Source organism: Netta rufina (assembly GCF_964035555.1).
Source record: "Netta rufina genome assembly, chromosome: 15".
NCBI lineage: Eukaryota > Metazoa > Chordata > Aves > Anseriformes > Anatidae > Netta > Netta rufina.
In genome coordinates, this window is record NC_140138.1 from 15,477,073 (window position 1) to 15,501,515 (window position 24,443).

Here is a 24,443-nt window from a genome sequence, read left to right on the forward strand (position 1 = left end):
TTGGCTTTCTGTATCTAGCAGGGGCGTGCCTTTAATCAAACAGAGAGACCCTGGTGTTACACGCAGGCACACTGAGGGATGAAGAACAGATGCAGCCGAGTCTGTTTTCAGATTTCCATAACGAGTGCGTGTCAGGAGCTGGCAGCTCTGAAGACATGTGGCATATGCTGGGTGTGTCTGTGCCGTGCCCTGCCCAGGAAGCTGCTTCTTCCCTGGGAGCTCATCAGATCAATTCCAGACAGCGGTAACGGCCAGGGCTGCTGGCTCCAACACGCAGAGGGAGTTCACCTTGACCTTTCCTCCTCGCGGGCTCAAAACTGCTGGCGCTGCACCGCAGCAGGCAGTCCGAGCAGGGAGCTGCTCCCAGAGCTCCTCAGCTCCAGGCTGATCCCAGAGGTGTGGTGGCAGCGTGGTGGTGGTGACCGTCCCTGGGTCACGGCAGCGACTCACAGCTGTGGGTTCTCCTCCTACGCCCGGCCCGGCAGCCTTAGTCCTGCAACAGCTTGTGTTTTACGGTGGAGCTCTCTGAGCAGAGGTGAACAAAGAGAGTCCCAGCGGCCGCACGAGCGCGCAGCTCGCACAGATCGTAGTCGTGGGCCCACTCCACCTTGCCCCAGCGCTGAATCTGAAGGAGAGGAGGAACGGGAGTCAGTTCAGAAGGGGATCATACACCCAGCTGCTCAGCCTCCCCTTTCGTGTTTGTGAAACGTGGCAAGCTGCCCAGGAGGTGTGCCGATTGCTGACCGCTGGGGTAGGGAGAACTCCAGAGGAGTAAGGTGGAAGGACACGCTTCATCTCTAGTGGGCTCTGAGGCAAAACCCCTTAGGGGAAGATGAAAAGATTCCCATCAATTTCAGCCGCTTTGGGGTCAGGGAGAGCTTCACGCCAGGCCGGTTTCCAGCCCGTGCTCTCACAGCAAGCGAGCTATTAGTTTGGTGTCTAGCAAGGCCTCCAGGCTGGAAAACCCACAGCAAGAGAAGCCATCCACGACTTTGCGCTCCAGATTTCAGGGAGAAAAATCAGCCATCTGGGTTCTGCACAAGGAAACTGGCAGCCCCAGGAGCAGTCCGGGCGGCTGTGCCCGTCACACTGCTCTGCAGCAGCGTGCTCCAAACCCTCTCAGAGGGGGAGGCTGGCGGAGTGGAACCTCTCCCGTAATAGCAGGCCCTTCCCTTGCCAGTTATTTGTGGTGGGGGGTGCGTTTGTCCTGCTGAGATGATTGCTCTGTGAATTATAGGCTTGTTCTGCACCAATTTACCTGGTATTCTTCCTCCAGCCGAGACAGAAGCACGGCTTTCTCCACGGTAATGTGCCTGTCAATCAGGCCCATGGACAGAATGAGAGATTTCAGCTGGGTGATTACGTATTCTATACCTGGAAGGGAATAAACCCAAAACAAACAAAATTCAGGGCTGTTTTCTGCAGCATTACAGCAGCATCTTCGCGGGCTCTGAAGGGACAGTTGAGACGTGGTATCTCCTCAGGGAGATCACCAGGCCAGCGACAGCTCCTGCTCACATTTGGACTCTTAAGAGCCAAACGTGCTTTTAACAGCAGGCACAAAGCCCCAGTGACCTTGAGGCCACGATCATCTCAGCACAGCAGCAGGAGGGGAAAAAAGCATTGCAGCTTTTCTCTCCAACAGGGAGCAGCCTCTCCTGCCCTCGTGCAGCGCTCCCCCAGCCCAGCCCCTCTCACCTTGCAGAGCCCACATGTTGTAGGAGGCCAGGTGGCTGCTGAAGGTGTCCCTGGTGCTGGCTGGGATGTTTGGCCCCATGATGCTGGTGGAGGAACCGATCGCCACGTTGTACCTGCAACCATCACCCACAGCCCCTTAGGAAAGCACTGGGCTCGTGGATCTCGGGGGTTCTGAGGCACAAGCGCTAAAGCTGCCGGCCTCAGGAGGGCAGGGCACGAGTCAAGAGAAAGATCTTCGACCTCTTACCTTTTCTCAGCCCAGGCGACGATGGGATCCCACTCGTTTCTCTGCAGCTCTGCCAAGGCAGCCGGCTCCTCCACGCGATAGCTGGGACACGGCACAGCAAAACCCCGCTGGGTATCAGGAAGGAAAACGAGCCCTCCGCAGCCCCCGGGGCCTTTCGCCCACCCCATGGTAGCAGCTGCAGCGAGCAGGAACGATCCCCTCACCCTTCCCTGAGTTCAGAGCTTTTCCCTGTTCTCCTAAGGATGATTCCACCTTGCTGTGTAACACAGCAAAACATCCAACAGAAAAGTGCAGCAGGCAGCCCGAAGCCAGCCACAGGAAGGTTTAGTGGAGCAGGGGACGTGCCCCACTGCACCTTCCTGCACCTTTACAGAACTGTAGTGCCAGGGGATCAGGCTGACAGATTCTCCCAAGCCTTTCTGCTGTTAGCTTTTCCCCAAGGAAACGTTCATTTCTTGCTGCTCCTGCCCAGCGAGGACACCTCCAAAACACTTCAACAGGGGAGCAGATCCCTGCCCTCCCTCACGCCTCTGCCCTGTAAGTGCGTGGAGTTGCAGGAGGTTGCAAACACGGGACTGCCCTACCTAATCCAAAGCCCTGGGGCCAAACCAGAACCCTGCAGTGACTTGGTTATGGCAGACGTTTCCCCTCAATTCCCCCAACCACCTTTCCAAACACCTCGTCCCTGTTGCAGAGGGTGCCCTGCTCCCGTACCAGACGGTGTCGGTCTCCAGGAACTTCACGGCTGCACGGATCAGCTGCCCTTTGCTTCGCTGCGTGGGATTGTCCAGGGCAGTGTTGCACAGCGTGGTCTGTGGGACAAAGGCAGTTCAAGGCACTGTTACTCAAGGCTCGGGGAAGCAGCAGCTGCCGTTGTACAAGGCTGAGCAGAAGCAGAGGAATTTGGGGCAGACAAAGAGCTGAGGAGCTCAGCTAGAATGGAATTGTAGAGGCAAACATGGCTCACACAACAGGAATCTCCTTTGGAGGTTCTGCCTTTGGAGCCAGCCCATCAAACACCACGGGGCAGAGCTCAGGGACTTCCCCAGAGCTCATCCTCCTTCCTGCTTCCCCCTGCTGTCCCCAGTAACGCCCTCCAGCCCCTCCTCAAACCCTCCCCCAGTGCCACAGCCAGCACCTAACTGCCCTTACAGCTGCGGGGCCCTCCCAGTGCTTATCCCAGGTGCTGCTCTCTCATCCCCACTTCCACTGGCATCAGGACGAGCTGCTCTCTCCGTGCTCTGTATCCAGACACCATTTTTAAGCCCCAGCGCTCTGAGCTTTCGTGCTCACCAGGTGCATGGTGTAGAACTTGATGGTGTCTTTCTGGGAGTCCCATTCCGTCGCCACCGCGATGGCCAAAGCCTCGCTGGGGACAGTGAAGAGCTTGGCCTGTGGCGTTTTCAGCTTGCGGTGGTCCAGGTTTATTTCAAAGCCTCCTGGGGAATCAGAGCAGAAATGCTGGGGAATTAAAGAGGAGCAGGCACTGGGGAACAACAGACAACCCCGCGGAGGGAGCGGGCTCGGAGCTGGAGCTGAGGGGAGCGAGGGATCAGCAGCTTCCCACCAGCAGCGAGCTGACACTGCTTTCCCCCTAACGACCTTGGAAACTTTCCCTCCGCGTGGTTTTGCTAGAGATGAGGAAAAGACAAAGCAGGCTGGTGACAAACACCCCGCTCTGCATAAACCAGGGTTGCAGGCGTGCTGCTGCCTCGTGGTGATAGCCCCCTGCGTGCCCCAGAAGCCGAGCTCACCTTCTCCTTGCGAGATGCTCACGTTCTGGTAAAACCTCTTCCTCTCTGGGGGGGGAAAAACAGAAGTGTTGAAAGCGGATCAGAACAGAGGGAACCCCTGGTGCTGTCACGGGCCTGGCCTCGTCACAAAATCCTGCTCCTTCAGCCACATCCAGGCCCGTTTTCTGCTTCAGGGAGCTCCCCTCAACCGGGGAAGGGCCGTGAAAGTGGTGGGCGCCCCCGGTGCTGCTGCCAGGATCGCCCACGGGTCACCTGTGGGGTCTGGCAGCCCCACAACGAGCCCCCGAAAACACCCTCAAAGTGGCTGTCCCCACATCCACCCCTTCCCAGCAAGATCCGCCAAGGGGACAGGCAGCACCCCATAGGCCGGAGTCACCCCTGGGGGTCTCTGTCACCCCCCACCCCCCAAAAAAGAACCAAAAAACAAACAAAGAAACAAAAAATAATTAGAGAAGCAGCAAAGCGAGGCCATGCGGCTGGGCCTGGGTGTCGAGGGAGGGTTGGCTCTGAGCCCGGAGTGAGCACCCATTATCTTTCTAGGGGGATTTTTACCTTTTTTGGGGTGGATTTTACTTTTTAAAGGGGGATTTTACCTTCTTTGGGGAGGATTTTACCCTTTTTTTTTCTTTTTTTTTTTCTTTTTTTTGGGGGGGGTAGATTTTACCCCTTTTAAGGGGGAGGTTTACCTTCTCTGGGGGTGGATTTTACCCTTTTGGGGGGGGGCATTTTACCTTTTTTGAGGGGAGAGGATTTCATCTTTTGGGGAGGATTTTATCCCTTTTAAAGGGTATTTTGCCTTCGGAGGGGGGGATTTTAGCCCTTTTTAAGGAGGATTTTACCTTTTTTGAGGGGGATTTTATCTTTTCTGGGGGGATTTCACCCTTTCTGGGGGGGGGGTTATCCTTTTTTTGGGGGCGCATTTCACCCCTTCCCCCATTTCCCCCCCCCCCAAGCACCCCAACCCTACCCCCATTCCCTCCCCAGTACAACCTCGAGGAGGATCCCACCGTGAACCCCCCTCAGGACCAACCCTGTCGGACCCTCCCCATCCCCACCCCCCCCCCCCAAAACCCCCTCAAACCCCCTCAAACCCCCCAAACCCCCCCCAATCCCCCCTCACCTGCCGGCGGGGCGTACCCACGACCCCTCCCCGTCCCCTTGAGGACACCGGGGGCCGGCCGGGGGGCGCAGCCCAGCAGCAGGCGGCGGCAGCGACCCCTCCACATGGCGCTGGGGACACGGAAGGGACCCTGAGGGGACACCGGGGGCCGCCCCCCCACTCAGCACAGCCCCGTGGGCGCCGCCATCTTGCCCGCGGCCCCGACCAATCCCCGCCTCGCGCGCGGTTTGGCCCCTCGGCCTCCCCGTTCCCCGTATGGGGGGGGTGCGAAACTACAACTCCCAGCACCCCCCGCGGCGCGGCGAGCCGGGAGAAACCGCGAGACAACCAATCAACGCTCCGCATCTCCCCGAAGACCCGCCCTCCGAGGTGCGTTCGGCCAATGGGAGCGCGCGGAGGCGCTGCCGGGAGGCTGCCTCAGGGAGGAGGAGGAGGAGGAGGAGGCGGCGGCGGCGGCGGCCTCGGGCCTCGGTGGGGAGCGGGCGGCGGGGAGCGGGGAGCGGCCCCGGGCCGCGGCACCCCCGGCACCCCCCGGCCACGCTGGCGCCCGGGGACCCCCCCGAGATGCCGGTGCGCAGCGAGCGGGGCCGCGCGGGTGGGGCCGCGGCGCCTTCCTCCACCTCCTCTTCCTCCTCCTCGTTCTCCTCAGCGGCGGCGCCTTCCTCCTCCTCCTCTTCCTCATCCTCCTCCTCCTCCTCTTCTTCTTCTTCGGCCTCCTCCGCCTCGGCCGTGCCGGCCGCCAGCAGCCTGGTGCCGCCGCCCCCCATCAACACGGCGCAGCCCGGCGTGGCCACCTCGCTGCTCTACAGCGGCGCCAAGTTCCGCGGGCAGCAGCGCAGCAAGGGCAACGCCTACGAGGTGGAGGTCGTCATGCAGGTGAGGGGGGGCCCGGGGCTCACACACACACCGAACACCCCCCCAGGGCCCGCTCCGTGCCCCTGCTCCTTCCCCTTCCCTCGGTTTTCCCCCTGCGCCCTCCCCTTCCCCCCGTTTCCCCCCTATTCCCTCCTTTTCCCCCCGTTTCCCCCCTATTCCCTCCTTTCCCCCCCGTTTTCTCCCTCTTCCCTCTCCTTTTCCCCGTTTTATTCTCTTCTTGCACCCCCAACGGCTGGGGGAGGTTCTGTGCCCTGTCCCTGCCCCCATCCCTGCTCCCCTCCCTCATAATTTGGGCTCACAGCTTGGGATCTCCCCCCTCATCTCCTTATTCTGTCTGTGTCCCATCAGGGTGAGCGCCTGCCTCGCCTGAGGGGGGTGTCACGGAGCCCCCCAGCTGGCGTTCAGGCCAGCCTCAAAACCATCAGGGAGCTCTGCCTGCCTGGAGCTGGGCTCCTCACATTCCCCATCCCCTTGTGCTGCACGGGGAGCTGGGGCTTTGCCTGCCACCAGCACGCAGCCAAGCAGCCGAGGATCCCAAGCCGTGCTGGGGAACAGCCTCCTGTGGCTGCCCCAGCCCTCCCCGCAGCCGTTGTCACCCCAAATGCTTTTTATTTTATTTTTAGTTGGGAGCGTTGGCACGCTCGCTTCGGGCAGAGCTGCCAGGGTGTGGAGTCAGCACTGGGACAGTGCTGCCTGCTCTGTGCCCTCCCGCAGCGAGTCCCAGCTCTGCCCCTGTTTTGGGGGCACAGATGGGGTCTGGGGGGGGCAACAAGCGCCGTGACACTGCCTGGGGCACAGCCCAGCGTCGTGGGGTGATGTCCCACGGTGTCAGCAGCATTTGGACCCCTCTGGTTTCACGTGCAGCCCTGCACGAGTGTACCTGGCCCTGGTGGAGACATCCCATGGCCGAGCAGCTCCACTGCACGCTGCCCTCTCACAGAGCTCGCTGCTCAAAGCAGGGAAGAGGCACCTGCCTGCCCTCTGTGTGCTGAGCGCAGGGAAACGTGGCTCTGCTTTCATCCCAGGTGGTTTAGAGCCATCTCCTCGCAGTCGTGTTTGCGCTTCCCTGAATAACTCGCTTCTTGCTTTGAAAAATGAGCCGGAGATGTCAGGAAAAAGCTTGGGAAACCCCCTCGTTTCAAGGCACCCGGTGCAGGAGCAGCCCCTGCCTTGGTTCTGCACGGCAGGAGGGGCACGATCCAGCCCGGGAGCTCAGAGGAAGGGTGACACAGAGCTTCAGAGCGGGGCAGGAGGCTCGTTTCCAAAATAAGGTGTCACCAGCCTCCTGAGCAAGCTTTGTGCTCAGGCCTGGTATGAGGCAGAGCACGGGCAGCGTGTGAGAGATCAGCAGGCAGAGCCTGCTACATGAGCAGGTGTCAAGGCTCAGGGCGATGCTTCCCAGCACAAATTACCTCCAGTGAACGCGTGCTCTTGGCTTTTTCCTCTCAAACACCATTTGCTGCCGGGGTTTGACGGGGAAAAGTGGAGCAGGGGGTGGGAGAGGTTCCCCTGGTGGTGCTCTCGCTTTGGATCTGCTTCCCTCCACGGAGCCTTCAGGGCTGGAGGCTGTCAGAGGAGCTCTGGGCACCTTCAGGTGGTCTGCCTGAGCTTCCCGAGGTGTCTCCAGCCCTGGGGAAGGGATTCCAGAAGGGATGCTGGGCTGTAAGCTGGACAATCGGTACCAGCTGCAGCAGAACTGAGCCCTGGTGGAGCATCAGGGGGTTGGAAGCGGCTGTGGGGCACCCGGGTGCCCTCCCGCCGTGCTGATGGCAGGGCTTTGTGCTCTCTTCTAGCACGTGGATATGGAAAACTCCTATCTCTGTGGATACTTGAAGATTAAAGGCCTTACGGAGGTGAGTGCCGAGGGCCAAGCAGCAAGGGGAGGTGCTGCGTAAAGGCTTTGCTTCTTCCTGGTGGGCTGGGAGAAAGCTGCCACCAAAAATGGGCAGTGGAGGGATGGGGCGTGCAGTAAAAGTGACCACTTGGTAGTTGAATGGCTCAGCCTGTCGTGGTGGGCCCTGGTGGGGGAGTCCTGAAGGAAGGAGGCTTGTCTGGCACCCCGCAGGCTCCGAGCAGAACCGAACCTGGCCCCGCAGTCAGCTTTGGGCACTCCTGCGGTGGAAAATAAAACAGGACCCAAAGCAGCGGGGTCTTTCCACGCTTCCTTCCATACCCGTGTGCTGTGAGCTGTCTCACAGGGGCATTTCTTACTGTGCTTCCCCAGGGCAGGGCCCTTCTGGCTGCAGCACGGTGTGTCTGTAAGGACGGGCGAGTGCAGGAGAGGTTCACTCCCCCCAGCTCAGTCTGGCCTCCCCTAACCCTCAGATGCAGAGCTCAGGAGGAGCTTGTGGCCAAGGCCGAGGAGCTGTGCCATCTGTACACGGTCCCTTGTGATTGCCCAGCTCCACTGGGGCTCCTCTGGGTTTTGTGAAGGTGACAGAGTGGAAAAAGAAAGCTGGAGTAGGAGGGGGGAGGCTGTGCTTGTGTACAAGTTGGATTTTCAGCGTCAGCGTGCTGCCTGGGGAGATGGGAGCAGCCTCGGGCAGCCCGGAGCCCCTGCTGTGAGCCGCTGCTTTTCCCCGTCAGCAGGTGACGAAATCCTCTCTCCTCTCTTCTCTCCTAGGAGTACCCAACCCTCACCACTTTCTTTGAAGGGGAAATAATCAGTAAAAAGCACCCTTTCTTAACACGCAAGTGGGATGCTGACGAAGATGTGGATCGTAAACACTGGGTAAATAACTCGGGGCCCTGGTGTAGGTCTGATGCAGTCCCGGCTGAGCAGCTGGTGTAGAGGTGAGGCGCAGGGGGTGCGCATGCAGGGGCTGTCAGGAGGGCCTGGAAAGCTCTCCTGGAGGGTGCCCACGCTTCCCCCTCGAGGTTTTTGGAGGTCCCTTCAGCAGGCTGCTGGCTGCTCTCAGGAGGGAGGGGATGTTTTTGCCTTCCAGTGGTTGGAAGCAGCAGCAATTCCCATCTCGTGCTCCCCCCTCAGAACGCGCTCCTTGTCTTGAGAGCTTGTCACAAACGGAGTGGGGAAGGGGAGAGGTGTCCCTGTGGCACACGCACGGTGTCTTGGCCAGGCCACCAGCACCCTCAGCCTCTCCCCAGGGCAGGGCACGGCTGTCGCTGGCCTCAGCCACCTTGACCTGCTCTTTGCCAGGCTGATGTTTAGGATGGTTCTGTCCACGTGCACCCCTCTGGGAGCTCGGGAGCTTCCACCATGGGCTGGGGGTGGCTGGCTGTCCTCCTCGTTCCCCTGGGCTGCTCCAGGGGTGTGCTCAGCACTGCTCCGAGGGAGGAGCGGCCCCCTCGAGGGGATCCTGCTCTTCCACCCGAAACAGAAACTGGCGCTACGGGGCGCTTGTCCTGGAATAAGCATCCTGGTTCTTGCCTTTATTGTTTTTCCTTTTGTTCCAGGGGAAGTTCCAGGCTTTCTACCAGTACGCAAAAACATTTAACTCTGATGACTTTGATTATGAGGATCTGAAAAACGGGGACTACGTCTTCATGCGATGGAAGGTAAACCCCGCGTGTCCCCTCCTGCTGAGCTGCTCCCAGCTGGCTGGCAGAGGCTGGTGGTGCCCGGAAGCTTTTTCAACCTCTGCTGCTGGCCAAATTAAAGATCTGGGCCTACCACCCAACCTCGTAACCTGCCATGCTTACAAATTCCAGCGTGACTCCCGTCTAGTCAGCTAATTGCATCCTTCAGGGCTGCAGCCATGCCTAAAAACACAACAGGAAAATCTTGCTCGGTGGTGCCACAGAGAGGGCGGAAGAATCGGTGTCTCCAGCCCCTGTGCTGGGCCTGTGTGCTCTGCCCCTCCCGGCTCTTCAGCTGGATCGATTCCTCCCTCTTGACACGAGTTTTGTGCATCTGTGAGGGGAGGAAAGCAGCAGGCAGCTCTGGTTCCTGCTTCTGTGACTGGGATCTGCTTGGGAGAGGGCAGGTGTCGGGCTGAAACTGATCTCGTGTGCTCCTTAAAGCTGCTTCTCTTCTCGGTTGCTGCTTCCCTGTAAATTCAAGCAGTGCCAGGTGGGGAAAGAACACGCTGGGCTCTGCTCTGGGCTGCCACGAGCACGGGGAATGCTCAGCCAGGAATGCCTTTGTGTCAGCGGTGCCAGTGCTCGGTCTGGGAGGGCAGATTTGGGGTGCGTGGGGGGTGTTTGACCAGCATCTCTAAACCCAGCCTGTGTTTTGCGTGCAGGAGCAGTTCCTAGTCCCAGATCACACCATCAAAGACATCAGCGGTGCTTCCTTTGCTGGTTTCTATTACATCTGCTTCCAGAAGCCAGCAGCGTCTATAGAGGGCTATTACTACCATAGGAGTTCAGAATGGTAAGGAGGCTTCCTTCCCTCTGCGCACTGAAATGCTGCCTCTTCTCCGTGCCTCGGCCCTCCAGAGGGTGTCAGAGGGGGCTGGGAGAGGGAGCCTGGTGCTTCCTTGTGTGTCACAGCTCTGCTGCTGCTCCCTTCAGGCAGGAGTCTTGTTGGGACAGTGCTTGGTAGCCCACGGTCCTCGAGGTGTTGCTGCAAGACACGGGATAGCATTGGATAAATAGGATAGCTTTGAATAAATAGTGATGGCATTTGTCACACGCAGCAGGTGAATCAGCCTCACAGGGAGGGAAGGTACCTGGGAGGCTTTCAGACAAATCCCCTCGAGCTAAGCTTTGAAAGACCCGAGTGTAATTTTCAGCTGTAGCAAACGCTGTTTGAACATGAAAGCTGGCGAACTTCAAAAGGCATCCAAAACCCACAGCCAGCCCACCTCCAACAGTCTGGCTGCAGCTAGCTCAAAGGCACGGGAATGGAAATGAGGAGTGGGGCTGGATCTTCCCAGGGTTTTGGCACCGCTGGTAGGTGGGGGCCTGAACACCTCTGAGAGCGTCCCAAAAGGGAAGGGAAAAGCCACCGGGATGTCTGCCTGCGGCCTGCCAAGCAGGAGCTGTTGGTTCTAGGAGGATTCTGTTGCTCTGTGTAATCCTCTCCCGTCTTTTTCCTCTCCCCCAGGTATCAGTCATTGAATTTAACTCACGTTCCTGAGCACAGTGCTCCTATCTACGAATTCCGATGACAACTGTCCAGAACTGGTACCGCACAGAAGCAAAGCGGGCAGGGGAGCATGGCCTGCCAGGAGAACTGTGTCCCTGTCGGAGCACGGGAATGCACGCTTCTCTCCTGCCCCTCGGACTCGTGAGAGAGAGCCTGAATGTTAACCCACCCAGCCCAAGGAGCGTGGCTGCTGGAGCTTGATTCTCCCTCCTGTCGAGTGGCGATTTGATCTTTAATCTGGTTTTAAGATACCTTTGATGCACTTTTCTTATTGCACAGCTAGTTTCTCTATCACTGAAATTCCTCCCAGCTCTCCTCTGGAAGCTGTTTTCTCAGTAGCTGGAATCAGTGGTCTGTCCTCTGAGTAATAAGAAAATACAAGCACGGTGCTTTTATTTTCCTTGTTACGGCCTGATATGGGTTGAAATCGCCAGGACTCAGGTTTGTTGCCCGGATTGCCAGCTCTGATGCTCCCAGAGCCAGGCGCAGTCACGGGCGTGAGGCTCTGCTTGGCGGGCGGCTGCGCAGGCTGGCGGGGGAGAGCTGGCTGAGACGGATGAGGCTTGAACGAGTGCTCGCTTGGCGCTGGCTACCAAGGCTAGCTGGAGCTGCAGATCTTTCAGGAACGCTGGCCCTTTGGAGCTGGGAGCTCTCCCAGTGTCTGGATACGCCACTGGGAATTAATTTGTACGGACTTCCAGGCTCTCAGTAAAGTGGATCTGAACTCTGCTTATAGGTGTATATTTGCTCTTTACTTAAGTTAAGGGTTATATAAAAAAAAAAAAAAGACTTTTATTAAAAAAAAAAATATTTTTATGGTTCCTTTTCCCAAGGACCCTATGGCAAATGCACAATTACTCGATTACATTTTACTGTTTTCACATTGAAAACTGGGAATGTCTCTGTCAGTTTTTATATCCGTGTATGTAATCAGCTAGCTGCTTTGGGACAGTAACCGGAGTGCAAGTGTTGAGCAGCGTCGCAGGGACACCTCGACCTGTTCAGCAGTTGTACTCGACCTCCATTGCTACACCAACACCACTGCTTGATACCTTTTTGCGAGGCAAAAGAAAAAAAAACGACAAAAACAACAAAAAAAAACTCAGTAGCTCTCCTGACTTTGAAATGTTTCAAGTGATATAACTTAAGGCTTGTGTGCCAAAGTGTGTGTGTGTGTGTATGCGTGTGTGTTTTTTTTTTTGTTTTTTTTTTAAAAAGATATTTTGAAAGTTGGCCTCAGTGGTGTATTTAATGTGACGGTCACACCTGCAGGGCTTTTGTGCGAATTTAGGTTGCGTTTTTCTGGCTGTTTCAAACCCACCCCCCCCTGCAGCAGGCTTGTGTCGTGCGCTGACCGGGGCGGGCGTTGAGAGCGGGTTTGCTGCCTGGGAGAGGAAAGCAAAACCCCCCTGCACACCTAGTGCTGCTCGTTCACTTTTCCTTTCCTTATTATTATTATTATTTTTTTAAGCTTCCTTCCTTTTGGCAGCACGTCTGGTGTTTGACAGCAGCCGAGTTGCTGGCCTAAGCCTTAACAGGGCCGCGCTGGGGTCTCAGCGAGCCCGTTTGGTGTGCGCCAAGCTGGGACTGCGCGCGTTGGAGAGGTGGCGGAGCTGGTCTCGGGGGATGACGCAGCCCCAGAGGCGCCCTTCTGCGGGCTGCTGGCTGCGGATGAATCCTTGCCCCCAGAGCAAGCTGCCCTGCTTGCAGCTGGAGGCAGGAGAGCCGTCCCGCCGTGCTGGTGATGAGGGAAGCGTGTGGCGTTGTCTCGGTCACTGCGGGTAGATTTGTAGGGTGGCACGAGCAGGGTGGCTGCGGAGGAGCTGGAGGGAAGGGGGAACCTTCTGAGCTGATGCGAGTAGTGCAGCTTAGAAATAATTCCCAATTTATTGTGCTCCTCTGGGAGAAACTCCTCCCCTGCGGAGGTGAGGGGAGGTGTTTAATGCGTGGGACTGGGAGATGTCCTGGTTTTGGAGACGAAAACCAATGGTGCTGCTTGGTTGTAGAGAAGTGGAAGGGAGAGCCTTTGGGAACGTGGCTGCATGGGTGCAGAGACCTTTCCCCACGGGTTGTTCAGGGGTCTCCGGAGCTGCATGTGGTGTCGAGGGTGATGCCAGCTGCCCTGTGCTGTCCGTGCCAGTGTTACGCTCGGGTTTCTAACGCTGTTTAATTGAAATGATTCTGTGGCTGTTCCAGAAGCTGGGTTAGGAAGGGTCCTGGGGTTGTTGAGCGTGTAACCGCCCCAGAATTTCCCCTGAAGTTTTCCTCTGAGCCGCTGAGACTTGGTATGCGGAAAGAAGGGTGAGGAGGGAGGAGCGTCCGTTCTCCATCCCTCTGCCTGTCTCATTCCAGCCGTCTCAAAGCACATTTCAGCTGAAATCCAAAATTGCCAGATCGATGCCTCTGTAGGACGTGTCGTGGATTTGGAGCAGGTTGTGAAGCCAAGCTACCGGTGGTGGCAGCGCAGAGGTTTGAAGGGGCAGCCTGCGTTCAGAACTTCTCTAAAGCCTTGATTTTGATTTTCTTTTTTCTTTGAATCGTTTGATAAGCTAAAAAGGTGTTAAGTATGTCACGTTGTGGTGAAAGACAACTAACCAGGTGAGGTTCTGGGAGAGGAAGTAAGAAATGGGGTATTTGAGTCTTCTGAAAAGGTTGCGATTTCTTCTTTTTAACTATGTTGGCTGAAGAATTAGTATATTTATGGATGGAATATGGAAAAGGGACTGGAAGAAGTATTTTGCAGAGCTATCAACGTCCAAATTAAAAATGAAATGTATTTAAGGGGCCTGTGTCTGTGTGTGTTTGTCAATTCTTGGGTAATGGGGACAAGGGTGCTTTGTCTCACTGCTTAATGATGTGTCCGAGAATCCAAAAACCTACTGATTGCCTGAAGTGGGTGATGTGGGATTAACTGGGGGTGAGCAGGGGGCTCACAGCGGTGCTGGGGGACACCCGGGTGCCTGTCCCCATGGAGGCTGGAGGGCTGCGTCCCCATGCACCTCTTTTAGGGGAGGGATAAGGGGGCTCAGTGCTGACCGGGGGGTGTGAGGAGAGGGGAAGGGGAGCCCTGTACTGTGCTCTGGTGAGGCTGCACCTCGAGCACTGTTCATTTTTGGGCCCCTCACTACAAAAAGGACATTGAGGTGCTGGGGCGAGTCCATAGAAGGGTGACAAAGCTGGTGAAGGGTCTGGGACACAAGTCCTGTGAGGAGCGGCTGAGGGAACCTCTTCTCACTGTAACTAGTGGCACGACCAGAGGGAATGGCCTCAAGTCGCACCGGGGGAGGTTTGGGTTGGAAATTAGAGAAATTTCTCCTCAGAAACAGCAGCCCGGCGTTGGGACGGGTTGCCCAGGGGGTTGGTGGGGTCACCATCCCTGGGGGTGTTCAAGGAACGGTTGGACGTGGTGCTTAGGGACGTAGTTTGGTGGGTGACATTGGTGGGACCAGCTGACCCCGAAGCTGTTTTCCTTAAAAATTATTAGAAAAATTAATGGATTTTCATGAGGCGAGCGGAACGCAAAGCGTGGGGGCGGGGGGCGCGGCCGGAACCTTTGCGGCGGCTGCACCGCGGCTCAGCCCGGACGGTTGAGGCGGGCGGACGGCCGGGCCCGCGGCACTTCCGGCGGGCGGCGTGAGGGGGGAGGCGGCGGCGGTGGCGGCGGCGGCGGGCGGGAGGGCGGCACCATGGGGATCCTGGAGAAGATCTCGGAGATCGAGAAGGAGATCGCCCGCACCCAGAAAAACAAGGGTGGGGGGCCGGGGGGAACCCGGGGGGTGAGGGTCTGGGGCGTGAGGGGCGGCCCCGGGGTAGGGGGAGCTGTGGGGGGGGAGCCCGGGCCTGGCGGCGCCTTGGTGAGGGGAGGCCCGGGGGGGGGGGGGAGCAGCGAATATCCGAGATATCCGAGCTGCTGGGGTTCTCCCTGCGTTGTTTCTTCTTTTTTTGTGCCCTCCCCGTGGTGTGAAGCGAGTTCCTGCTGCGGGGATTGCCTCTCGGGGTGTTTTTTCGCTCTGTCAGGTGTAAATTTAAGCGTGTTGGTAGGGATGAGTCGATAAGGTATGTTCACCTGTGTGAGCGCTAAGTTAAGTGTGTTTTTAGAAACTGGTGAGAGCTGGGGAAGATTCACCCCAGCCCAGTGGCACGGCGTGCTGCAGGGGTGAGCTCCTGGCACCAGGGCTGGTGGGGCTCCAGGGGTGACGGCTCCCCTGGGCTCCCTTCGTGCCATTTATCCTTTGCCTGCTCTCCCCCTGGGTTGCTGCTTTTACCCAGCAATTCTTCTTGCTTTTTCTTCCCCTCCCGCCTGACTTGATGTGCCTCAAAGGTTTGCATCCAGCAGCTGATGTTCCCCTTGCAGAACGTGTGTAGAGCAGCCAGCACACGTGGCAGCGCTTCTTCAGGCCCCTGACCGAGATCTGAGCATTTCTTTTTTGGGAAGGTTCTCACTTACAGAAGCAAATCACCGCCCGCTGCCTGTTAACCCCTCGTTGTGTCCCTGTCACGCAGCTACCGAGTACCACCTGGGCCTCCTGAAGGCAAAGCTCGCGAAGTACAGAGCCCAGTTACTGGAACCTTCCAAATCCTCTGCTGCTAAAGGAGAAGGCTTCGATGTGATGAAATCTGGAGATGCCCGCGTGGCGCTGATCGGGTTTCCTTCCGTGGGTAAGGTCAGTGAGTACCCGAGGTAACTCTGTGTGCGTTGGGGGGGGGCTCAGCGCCGTCCCTTTGTGTCTCACCTTTTGCCATCAGTTGGCAGGAGGTCGCTGTAGGCTGGGAGCTGGGAGTTAGAGCTGGGGAATTGCTCCTTCACTTCGTGTGGCGTGCCCAAAAGCTGGGGTGCTGAGAAAATAGGGGAGAAGGAGGGTTTGCCTTCACTCAGGAGAAGTGCCGGCAGTCCCCTGCTGCCTCAGTCCCTGGAGAGCCACAGCACAGCTTTGAAAAGCTCTTAAACGCTTCGGGGTTGGGCGTTTTGCTGACAATCTGCCAGTGCTTTCATTGGAATACCTTTGGTGATGGTGACTCCTTGTGTTTCAGTCCACCTTCCTGAGCTTAATGACCTCAACCGCCAGCGAAGCTGCGTCCTACGAGTTCACAACCCTGACCTGCATCCCGGGAGTCATAGAAGTAAGTGGGGCTCTCCTCCCTGACAGAAGCTGGCAGTAAGAAACCTGCTCGTGTGGCCGTGTCTGTTTGCACTCGTGCTACCTCTGAGCAGCAGCAGCATCCAAAGCTCTCTGCTGGCCTCTGCTTTAAGCTTTAGGAGGCCTCGAGTGCTCGTGCTGCCGGGTTTTCTAGGTTTTCTGCACCCTGCAGTGCTGACAGAGCACTTCCCCGGGCTACGTGACTCCGCAGGCTGCCTGAGGGGGTTTCACATGCCATGATTGGGCTGGCCAGAGCAACGTGAGAGTTCTCAGCTGAATTTTTGTATAACTGCTGTCGGCGCCATTGACCAGATGGCTGGAAACCTTGACAGATTTGTTTTTAATGAAGCTTTAAAAGAGGCAATCTGTACTGCGATCAGTTTGGAGGGAAAATCCAGCTACTCCTGTCCTCGGGAGGAGTTCTGCTAGTGGTGGTCTAAGCATCCGTCAGGAAAGTAAACGATAAAGGGCATCAAACTGAAAAGTGTCCAAGAGTAGGGAGGGAATGTGGGTCAAATGGGAAGCAGAGCTAACTCTGATATGTTTGCTTTCATTATTTAAAATGAGCACAAACCTTGTAACGCATCCAAGCGCAGCCTGCAGCTCCTGCCATGGCTGAAACCATTCCTGGGGACTTCACTGCAGCAACAGCCTGAAAGCCAACGGCCCTGCAGCCCCAGGGAACCAAACTCTCCCGTTTTTTCCTCGTATTCTAGGACCTGCAGTGCATCTCAATACCTCTGATCCATTCCAGGAAGAGGTGGTGGATTTGCTCCTTACAGTGCTGTACTTGTTAGACCAAAAAAGCATTTTTTTTCCTTTCTTTTCCGTTTCCCTGACACGGGATGACGTTGCTGTCGTGCTGTGCTGTTTTTTGGTGCTTTGTCAAACTTTAATCCTGTGACCCTTCAGGAGGCCAGGACACAAAGTACAGCGTTTGCTGAAGGCAGCTCTGTAGGAAACACTCCGGGGTGGCCTCAGCAGAGCCCTCAGCTTTGTGCAGGGTTGTCCCACTGCTGGGTTCCTTCAGCTCTGCTCTCTGCAGGCTTTGAAGGCAGCTCAGGTGCCCTGCACAAGGCTCAACTTCCCCTCTCTGTTTCCTTTTCAGTACAAAGGAGCCAACATCCAGCTGTTGGACCTGCCTGGGATCATCGAGGGAGCAGCACAAGGTTGGCTGATCTCTGCGTTCGTGCACTGTAGGGATCTGCCCTCAACACCCTCAGCATCATCCCCGGGCAGCTCAAACATTAGCGGGGTTCCTGGGCCGGTAGTTCCTGCACTGGCTTTCCAAACGAACGTTCTGGATCTTATGTGAGGCACGATTCCTATCCCCGGGCCCACGGAAGGCTCTATATGTAGCAGGGAGATGCTTTTCTGGAGGTGGGAGCCAGAGCAAGTCAGTCACTTCTCACCTTCCTGCGTGAGCGGTGTCTTGCTCAGCTGCCTTCTGGTTCAGGGGAGATCTAAAGAAAGACTTTAGAGAGGCGGAGGGGGAGGTTACAGCTGAGCAGGGCCTTGTTTGGGCTGATTGCCTGCGTGCCTGCGAGTCCTCCCAGGACTCCTGATGCTGGGGAGAGGCGTTGTCTTTCTCCCTTGCTTCATCCTCCTCCTTACTGGTTGCTCGTGCCAGCAGAAGCCCTGTGAAACTTAGGAAACCCTCCTGGTGGTCCCTTGGAGGAGCGTGGCCTGGTTAATGAGGTCCCTCCTGACCTGAAGGTGTGTGTAACCCCTCTGCCCTCACCGCTGCTGCCGTGGCACGAGGCTGGGGCTGTCCTGTGGGCAGCAGTGTCGTTTCACCCCCTGCAGCTGCGTGCAGACAGCTTTACATCTTCTAGCTGTGTAACCCATGATGGGGAGCAGCACAGAGTATTTTTTCTGGCTTGTGCTGGGCCTGAGGCAGCTTCAGGCTCTCTCAGGAACCCCCCACAGCTTACTGCAGCCCCCGCAGGGTTGTAGGATCTTTTTTTCTTGCTTTCAAGCATCAGTCCCCACCTGTCACAAAACTCGGCTGTTTTTTCTCCCTGATATGCAGCAATCTCCTCTCTTCTCAGGGAAGGGCAGAGGCCGGCAGGTGATAGCTGTGGCCCGGACAGCAGACGTGGTTATTATGATGCTGGATGCCACGAAGGGTGAAGTACAGCGGTGAGTGCGTGCTTCTGGGCACGTGGGACTGGGATGATCAGCCAGCTTCTGTGGTTCCCACATCCATGCCCAGAAAACGTGTCAGCTCCCCGAAATGCTGCATCCTGCGTGTGTTGGGGAACCAGTATTTAAGCTCTTGAGTGCAAGGTAGAGGTTCTGCTCTGCTAGAAGTGTGCTGGCTGACTGGGAGCAGCATCTACAGAACTTTGCAGCTTGGGCTTCTCATCTGAAGGATTCTTCCTTCGTGGTGACTGATCAGAGGGGGATGTTGAGCTGGATTTCCACCCCCGACTCTGTCCTGCATTGGCTGTGGGTGTTGGGTTGCAGTGAAAGCTTGTGACAAGGCTGTGTCAGCGTGACAGAAAGGAAAGGGGCGGCTGCCACCTGACCGGGCTCACTCTCACAGGTCCTAACGTGCCTTGTCCCCGCAGGGCCCTGCTGGAGAAAGAACTGGAATCTGTCGGAATCCGGCTGAACAAAAGCAAACCAAATATCTACTTCAAGGTGAGGCCTGGTGGGCTGCCACAATCAAGGTCCCCGCGTGCTGCCCCTCGTGTCGGACAGACGGAGGGGATTTTGCACTGTTCTTAAGTCGTTTTGTTGCCTCCTTGCAGCCGAAGAAGGGTGGAGGCATCTCCTTCAACTCCACTGTCACGTTAACTCAGTGCTCCGAGAAGCTGGTGCAGCTCATCCTCCACGAATACAGTATCCTTTTCCTAAAACAGAGACCCTTGAGCCTCGAGTCAGCAGCCTATGAATCAAGGCTGTCTCCTTGGTGCTCTCTGGGTTAAGGACGGGCCTGGGTTGATTTTTCCCATCTCGGTTCCATTTCTCCAAGCTGCACCGAGCAAGCTCAGCCCGTTGGCTCACAGCTGTCTTTGGGCATGTTAAGATTTGGGCCTTGACAACGCTCACCTCAGAAATCTTCAACGCTGAGGTCCTTTTCAGAGAGGATTGTTCCCCTGATGAGTTCATTGACGTGATTGTAGGCAACAGGGTCTACATGCCGTGCCTCTACGTGAGTATCTCAGACGCAGCCCGCCTCCTGCAGCACTGAGCATCTCCCTTCTCTGCTGAAGGAAACTCTGGGCCTTCACAGTCCGATGTTAATGGAAGAGGTGGGAGCAGAGCCCAGGAGAGAGCTTTTTCCTGGCTGTACGTGTGTGACCGTCCTGTGTGCTCGCTCCCTGTGCCCTCTGGTGGCTGCCTGCCGTGGAGCAGCACGAGCTGCGCGGCCTGGGAGCACCGAGGCTGCAGGATGAGGAGACTTCTGCTCCTCTGCTGCTCTGCGTTTGAGTTTTCACTAATGCCAGAGGTCACTTAACAGCTCTGATAGTGACTGGGGCTGTGAAATTCACTGCTAGTTGCAAGTCATCCCAAATGGAGAGCTGTAGAAGGTCCAAACTTACATCTAGGCCCCTGAATTTCAGCAGTTCGTTTTATTAAAAGTCGGCAGTGTTGCTGAATTGCCTTACTGAAGAACGTCTTGTTTTTCCTTTGACTTAGGTTTATAACAAGATTGACCAGATATCCATGGAGGAAGTGGATCGTCTTGCTCGGAGACCCCACAGCGTCGTGATCAGGTAGGAGCCCGCACAGTGCTTGATGCCCTGCCCGAAGGGGTTGGTCGTTCACTTCATACCTCCTCCTCCAGCTTCTCCCAGGGCTGCCTGCAGCTGCTGGGGGTAGAAGTAGAGAGCCGCCACGTGGCTTTTTGCAGGCTTCCATCCCCTGGAGAGGCAGGCTGCTTGCTTTCTCCACACGACCTGCAGGGCAGAATAAGTCACTCGAGCTCATTCCCTCGGAAGTGCTGATATATCCAGCTGGGGCTTTGCTGCTTCAAAGCTCCTTTCCTTTCTGAAAGCCCTGTTTGTTTAATCTCCTGTTTCTCCTTCGCTGACCTCATTATGGACTTTTTCCCTCGTTTCCTAACACTTTAATAGGATGTTTCACCTCGCTCTTCTGGATCCCTAAATCACAACAGCAGTAATCACTGAGACCTTTTGTGCTGTGTTGCAGCTGCGGCATGAAATTGAACCTGGACTACTTGCTGGAGAAGCTCTGGGAATACCTGGCACTTACCTGCATCTACACCAAGAAACGAGGACGTAAGTGACCCTTAGCTGAGCTGAAGGTGGGAAAGGCACAAACACAGGCTGCCAGCAGGGCTCTGAGCAGTCTCTTGTGTCCTGGAAATGCCACGCTTACACCCTCCCTAACCAGCTTTCAGCATCAGGCCTTGGGAAATGTTTTCTATTCCTTCCTCGCGTGCATCCCTCCTGTTCTTTCTGCACTAGAAGAGCTGAATTTTCATAAGGCTTTGCATGGTGATGTCGTAAGGAGATAAAGTTTGAAATTCATTGCTTCCTTCCTTTGAAAGTTACTGCCTGTGCTCTGTGATGAACCGCTGACCCAATTACTGCCCCAAAGAGGTCTCCTGTACCTGCTGTGAGGGGCTTGGTGATTCCCATGCTGGGCTCCTGAAGCTCAGGTGTGCCTTTGATCCTCCTTTTGCTTTACAGCTCATTTTCAGTTTTTCCCAGCAGTGAAGGCATGTCTGTAACTTGTTCCTTTTCCAAGACCTTTATCTTCAGCTGAGAACAGCTCTGAACTGGGTGGATGTGAGGGGATTAAGGATTTTTTTTGTGAGTTTGTTGAGCTGTGAAACCTGGGGGATTTCACAGAAAACTGCAGAGTGGTTCAGCTTTTCTTAGGCAGGTTTCTTTTGATTTGGGAAACTTTTATTTGCTGAAAGCCAAATGTTTGGAATGGGGTTGGAGTAGGTGAACTGTGAGGAAGTGGCTGACTCTGTGACGTGGGTTCCCACACATCTGGGTGCTGGAGTATCTGCAGAAGCGATTCAATGCTTCCAGCTGCCTAAATACCTATTTGGGAGGCTGCTGCCAGGTGGAACGAGGCAAGGAATTTGAGAGTAGAGAGCACAAAGCCATGTGAGATGGCATCAGCGTGTCAGAACACATTTGACAGAAAACTAATTATTTTCCCCCCTTTCTTCTGTTTTTCCACAGAGAGACCAGACTTTACAGATGCCATTATTCTACGGAAAGGGGCTTCTGTGGAGCATGTGGTAATTTCTCTGCATCTTTTACAGTTGCTTATCTGTAGAGGGCAGGTTCATCTCAGAACCTGCCGTGATTTACTTGTGCTTTGTAAGGCTTGGAATTTGTCAATGTTTACTTGGGCTTCTCCTTTTGTTACTTTCATGGATTCCATCTGCCTCGGGTTGCTTTCCTCGATGCTATAAAAGGTTGAAAAAGACACTGAAAGGTGGTGAAAAGCACACAGGAGCAGTGAAATGGGGCGTTATGTGGACTGCTGATTCCTGTGCATTTGTTCTGTATTCTTTCAAGTGCCCTTAACTGGCTTCTAAAGCCCCTGTTACAATTTCTGACATAGACCCGGGTTGTTTTTGATTCCTGGATATTGAGCAAGTTGTTTTCCAAGGAGTGTCACTGAACTGCCTCGCGTGCTGTCTGTCTGTCTTGCAGTGCCATCGAATTCACAGATCATTAGCCAGCCAGTTCAAATACGCCTTGGTGTGGGTAAGTGTTTAACAGCAGACGAAATCCTTCTCCTTGTGTGTCTCTGGTCTTCTCCTAACCCTTCTTCCTAACCTTTTTCTTTAAAGGGGACGAGCACAAAATACAGCCCTCAAAGAGTGGGCTTAACCCATATGATGGAACACGAAGATGTCATTCAGATCGTAAAGAAGTAGCTCTCTTTTGACTGGTGCCTGGCCTTGTCTTTAATCACTAGAACCGGAACTGACCACATAAAAGCAAAGCAAAACAAAACATAAAAAGAAAAAAAAAAAAGAGGAAGGGAGACGCGTTCCACAGCTGAGAAAGCAAGAAAGCTTCCGTGAAGCTCCTGCCCTTGGAGAAAGGCATAAAATGAGGCTACTACTTGCAGGTGGGGATGGGGAAGATGGGTTTCCATCTTGCAGAGTTTCAGGCGAAGTAAATTTTCTTAAAAATAATAACAAAAGGATCCAAGTCTTCTAGGACACAGTTCCTGGAGCTGGCAGTGTCCTGCCCCTAGTCGGGTTTGCACAAGTCTCTGTCAACCTACCAGTGGCTCGCTCCACCAGTGGGGAGCTTCTGGATTTGTGTGCCCAAGTCTGGCCCTGTGCTTTGGGACAAGGAAGCCAGAGCTGGGAGAACATCGCTGATGCTTTGCTGCTTACCCGTTCACTTAATTTAAGCATTGATCTCAAACAGAAAATGGAGTTCTGCCTCTCCTGCTCACCGGACACGTCTCTACAGCTTTCATGGTCGGAGACTTCAGTCTCTGTGTTTGAGACAAGCCCTGGTGAATTTCGGATGGTCCCTCCTCAGTCACATTAAGACGTGGCACTCCGTGCCTCCCGTTAGCCCTGCGGTGGGGTTTGTAGGACGCCCTGGTCCAGCTGGTACTGAGATGAGGAAAAAACGAAACCTTGTTAATGAAAGGTGAGCCGAGCTGCAGCAGGGTACGATCAAAGAGCCATCGGCTGCAGTGAGGGTTCACTTCTGGCGTAGCGCTGGTGCAAGGAGTTGTCTCGGGAGTTCCCTCCTTCTCTCTCATCCTGCCCATCAGTCCCTGAGTGTCGCTGGGGGCCTGCTTCTTGTTGGTGCCCCTAAATTCCAGTAACAGCTCGCTGAGCTCAGTACCATCCCCTGCCGTGGGTTTTAGCCCAGCCCTGTTAAACAGCATTGCTTCTTTGGATATTTTTCATCAGAAACCTGGGATTTTTCTAATCATGCTTTTCCATTAAATATTGATGCTGAATAATTCAGAGTGCCTGACAGAGAACAGCTCTTCCCTTCTGGGATGAAGAGTTGCCGATAGCTTTTATTTTCTTTCCTGGAAAAAAGGGTTCGGTCTGATGTGGATTGTGAACTGTGAGGACAGGTCTGACAGAAAACTTGTCTGAGCAGGGCTCCTTCCCTCCCTTCTGTGCTCCTCCCCACCCCTCACAAACTGATCGAGCAGAAATGGAAGGAATATTTTATTTGAGAAAATAAAAATTGCTATTTCATGTGAACCCTAGGTGTCTGCCTGCAGTGTTTAGGCAGCTCGGTGTGTTTTCTAATTCTCTTTTTTCTATCTTTGGCCACCTGAAGAATCGCGGATGCCGTTGCAGGAGGTGGTGAGGTGGAATAGACTGCGAGGCAGCTGCGAGAGGGCTCTGAGGTTGGGGAGGACCTCTGTGAGGTGCCATGGGAACTGAACAGAATATTATTCACAATACCCAAGCTAAGAAGGTGACTTTGAACTCCGTAAGTTCCCTTCCCTGTTTCTGGCTTTGTTCACAGCTGGAGTGCAGAGCAAATCCCGACCGCGGTGGCAGCTAGCGGAGAATGAGCTCCAAATTAGCCGCATTATGCCTGGGCTGGCTGCAGAAAGCAGGCACTGCTCGGTGTGAGTTGGGTGGGATGCCGTTCCAGCACATTAACTCGCCCTTTACATTTCCTGTGAAGGTTGCACAGGCAGAGCCGTTCCCGCACACGGTTCTTTTGGTTTCATTTTGTCCCCGAGTTTCTGACTTTTTAACTCCAAACTGGGGATCCTGCCGAGCCCCAGCACACGAGTGGGTGGCCAGAATTGCTGGCTGTGCCTCGTCCCGAGGCCAGGTAGCCTGTGGAAAGGGGAGATGGCTGATGCTTCTGTCCATCCGAAATGCACGCTGTTATCCTCAAAAGCACGTCCTTGGTTAGCCGGTGCCTGCCTCTCGGTGTGTTCAGGTTTCAAATTGACTAGTCCAGCATGCCATCGTTAAAACCTCTCTCTAATTAGCCTTACCAGGCTGAAATGCCAATTTAGGAAATTGGGCATTTTATCCTGCTCAAAATGAACCGACGGGTGACTGAATTTGGAATGCGGATGCAGTAAAAATAGTTAAGTCAGAAGAAGCTAACTTCTTTTTTTTTTTTAAAGTAAGGGTAGCTTTTCTGCAGGCGGGTTTATAGCTGTATTTGAGAATACAGGCGGTTAATTGCAGCGTTCATTCTTCCAGACAGCTTCCCTAATTGTTCTGCACTAACGTTAAAAGCTGCAAGCATTGCAGTTCGGGGCGGCGGCAGGTTTTGCCTGGAGATCCCTCTGAATCCTGAGAAAGCAAAGGTACTGGGGGCAGGTGGGAAATTACTGCAGCATTCCTGTTGTGCCCGAGCCTCCTGAGGCTTAGGGGATTGCTCAGACCTCTCCATAGCTCGGCGAGAGAGCTAGCAAAGGGAAATACAGCTCAGGGCCTCCTGGCTGAGTGTTTTTGGAGAAAGGCAGGTGCTTTTTTCTGTTTTTCTGTCCAGCAGTGCCCGAAAGAGCAGCACGAGAGCATCGGCTGGATGGCAGCAAGAAGCAGAGCCTGGCTGGAGGGTGATTGCCCTTCTGCAGTGCAGCCCCTGCCCTTTCTTGG

The 24,443-nt window shown here is 55.3% G+C and overlaps 3 protein-coding genes across 3 annotated transcripts; 2 read left to right on the forward strand and 1 right to left on the reverse strand.

Annotated features, from left to right (window-relative positions):
- Positions 1-11: 11 nt before the first annotated feature.
- Positions 12-5,018, reverse strand: ATPAF2 (ATP synthase mitochondrial F1 complex assembly factor 2). The gene is made up of 8 exons (XM_084296286.1): positions 4,820-5,018; positions 3,700-3,744; positions 3,239-3,384; positions 2,660-2,757; positions 1,946-2,026; positions 1,699-1,811; positions 1,259-1,374; positions 12-625 (listed from the first exon to the last, which is right to left on the reverse strand). The coding sequence occupies exons 1-8, from the start codon at positions 4,923-4,925 to the stop codon at positions 488-490; spliced, it is 843 nt and encodes a 280-aa protein (XP_084152412.1). The 5' UTR covers positions 4,926-5,018; the 3' UTR covers positions 12-487.
- Positions 5,019-5,250: 232 nt separating this feature from the next.
- GID4 (GID complex subunit 4 homolog) lies at positions 5,251-11,474 on the forward strand. Its single transcript, XM_084295747.1, has 6 exons — positions 5,251-5,695; positions 7,489-7,548; positions 8,319-8,426; positions 9,110-9,211; positions 9,898-10,028; positions 10,704-11,474. Exons 1-6 carry the CDS (start codon positions 5,384-5,386, stop codon positions 10,765-10,767), a joined length of 777 nt encoding a protein of 258 aa, XP_084151873.1. The 5' UTR covers positions 5,251-5,383; the 3' UTR covers positions 10,768-11,474.
- Positions 11,475-14,428: 2,954 nt separating this feature from the next.
- DRG2 (developmentally regulated GTP binding protein 2) lies at positions 14,429-23,285 on the forward strand. The gene is made up of 13 exons (XM_084296281.1): positions 14,429-14,495; positions 15,249-15,409; positions 15,777-15,866; positions 16,992-17,052; positions 17,935-18,025; positions 18,457-18,529; positions 18,640-18,730; positions 18,946-19,043; positions 19,532-19,608; positions 20,045-20,133; positions 21,055-21,113; positions 21,535-21,588; positions 21,675-23,285. Exons 1-13 carry the CDS (start codon positions 14,432-14,434, stop codon positions 21,759-21,761), a joined length of 1,095 nt encoding a protein of 364 aa, XP_084152407.1. The 5' UTR covers positions 14,429-14,431; the 3' UTR covers positions 21,762-23,285.
- The last annotated feature ends 1,158 nt before the right edge of the window (positions 23,286-24,443 follow it).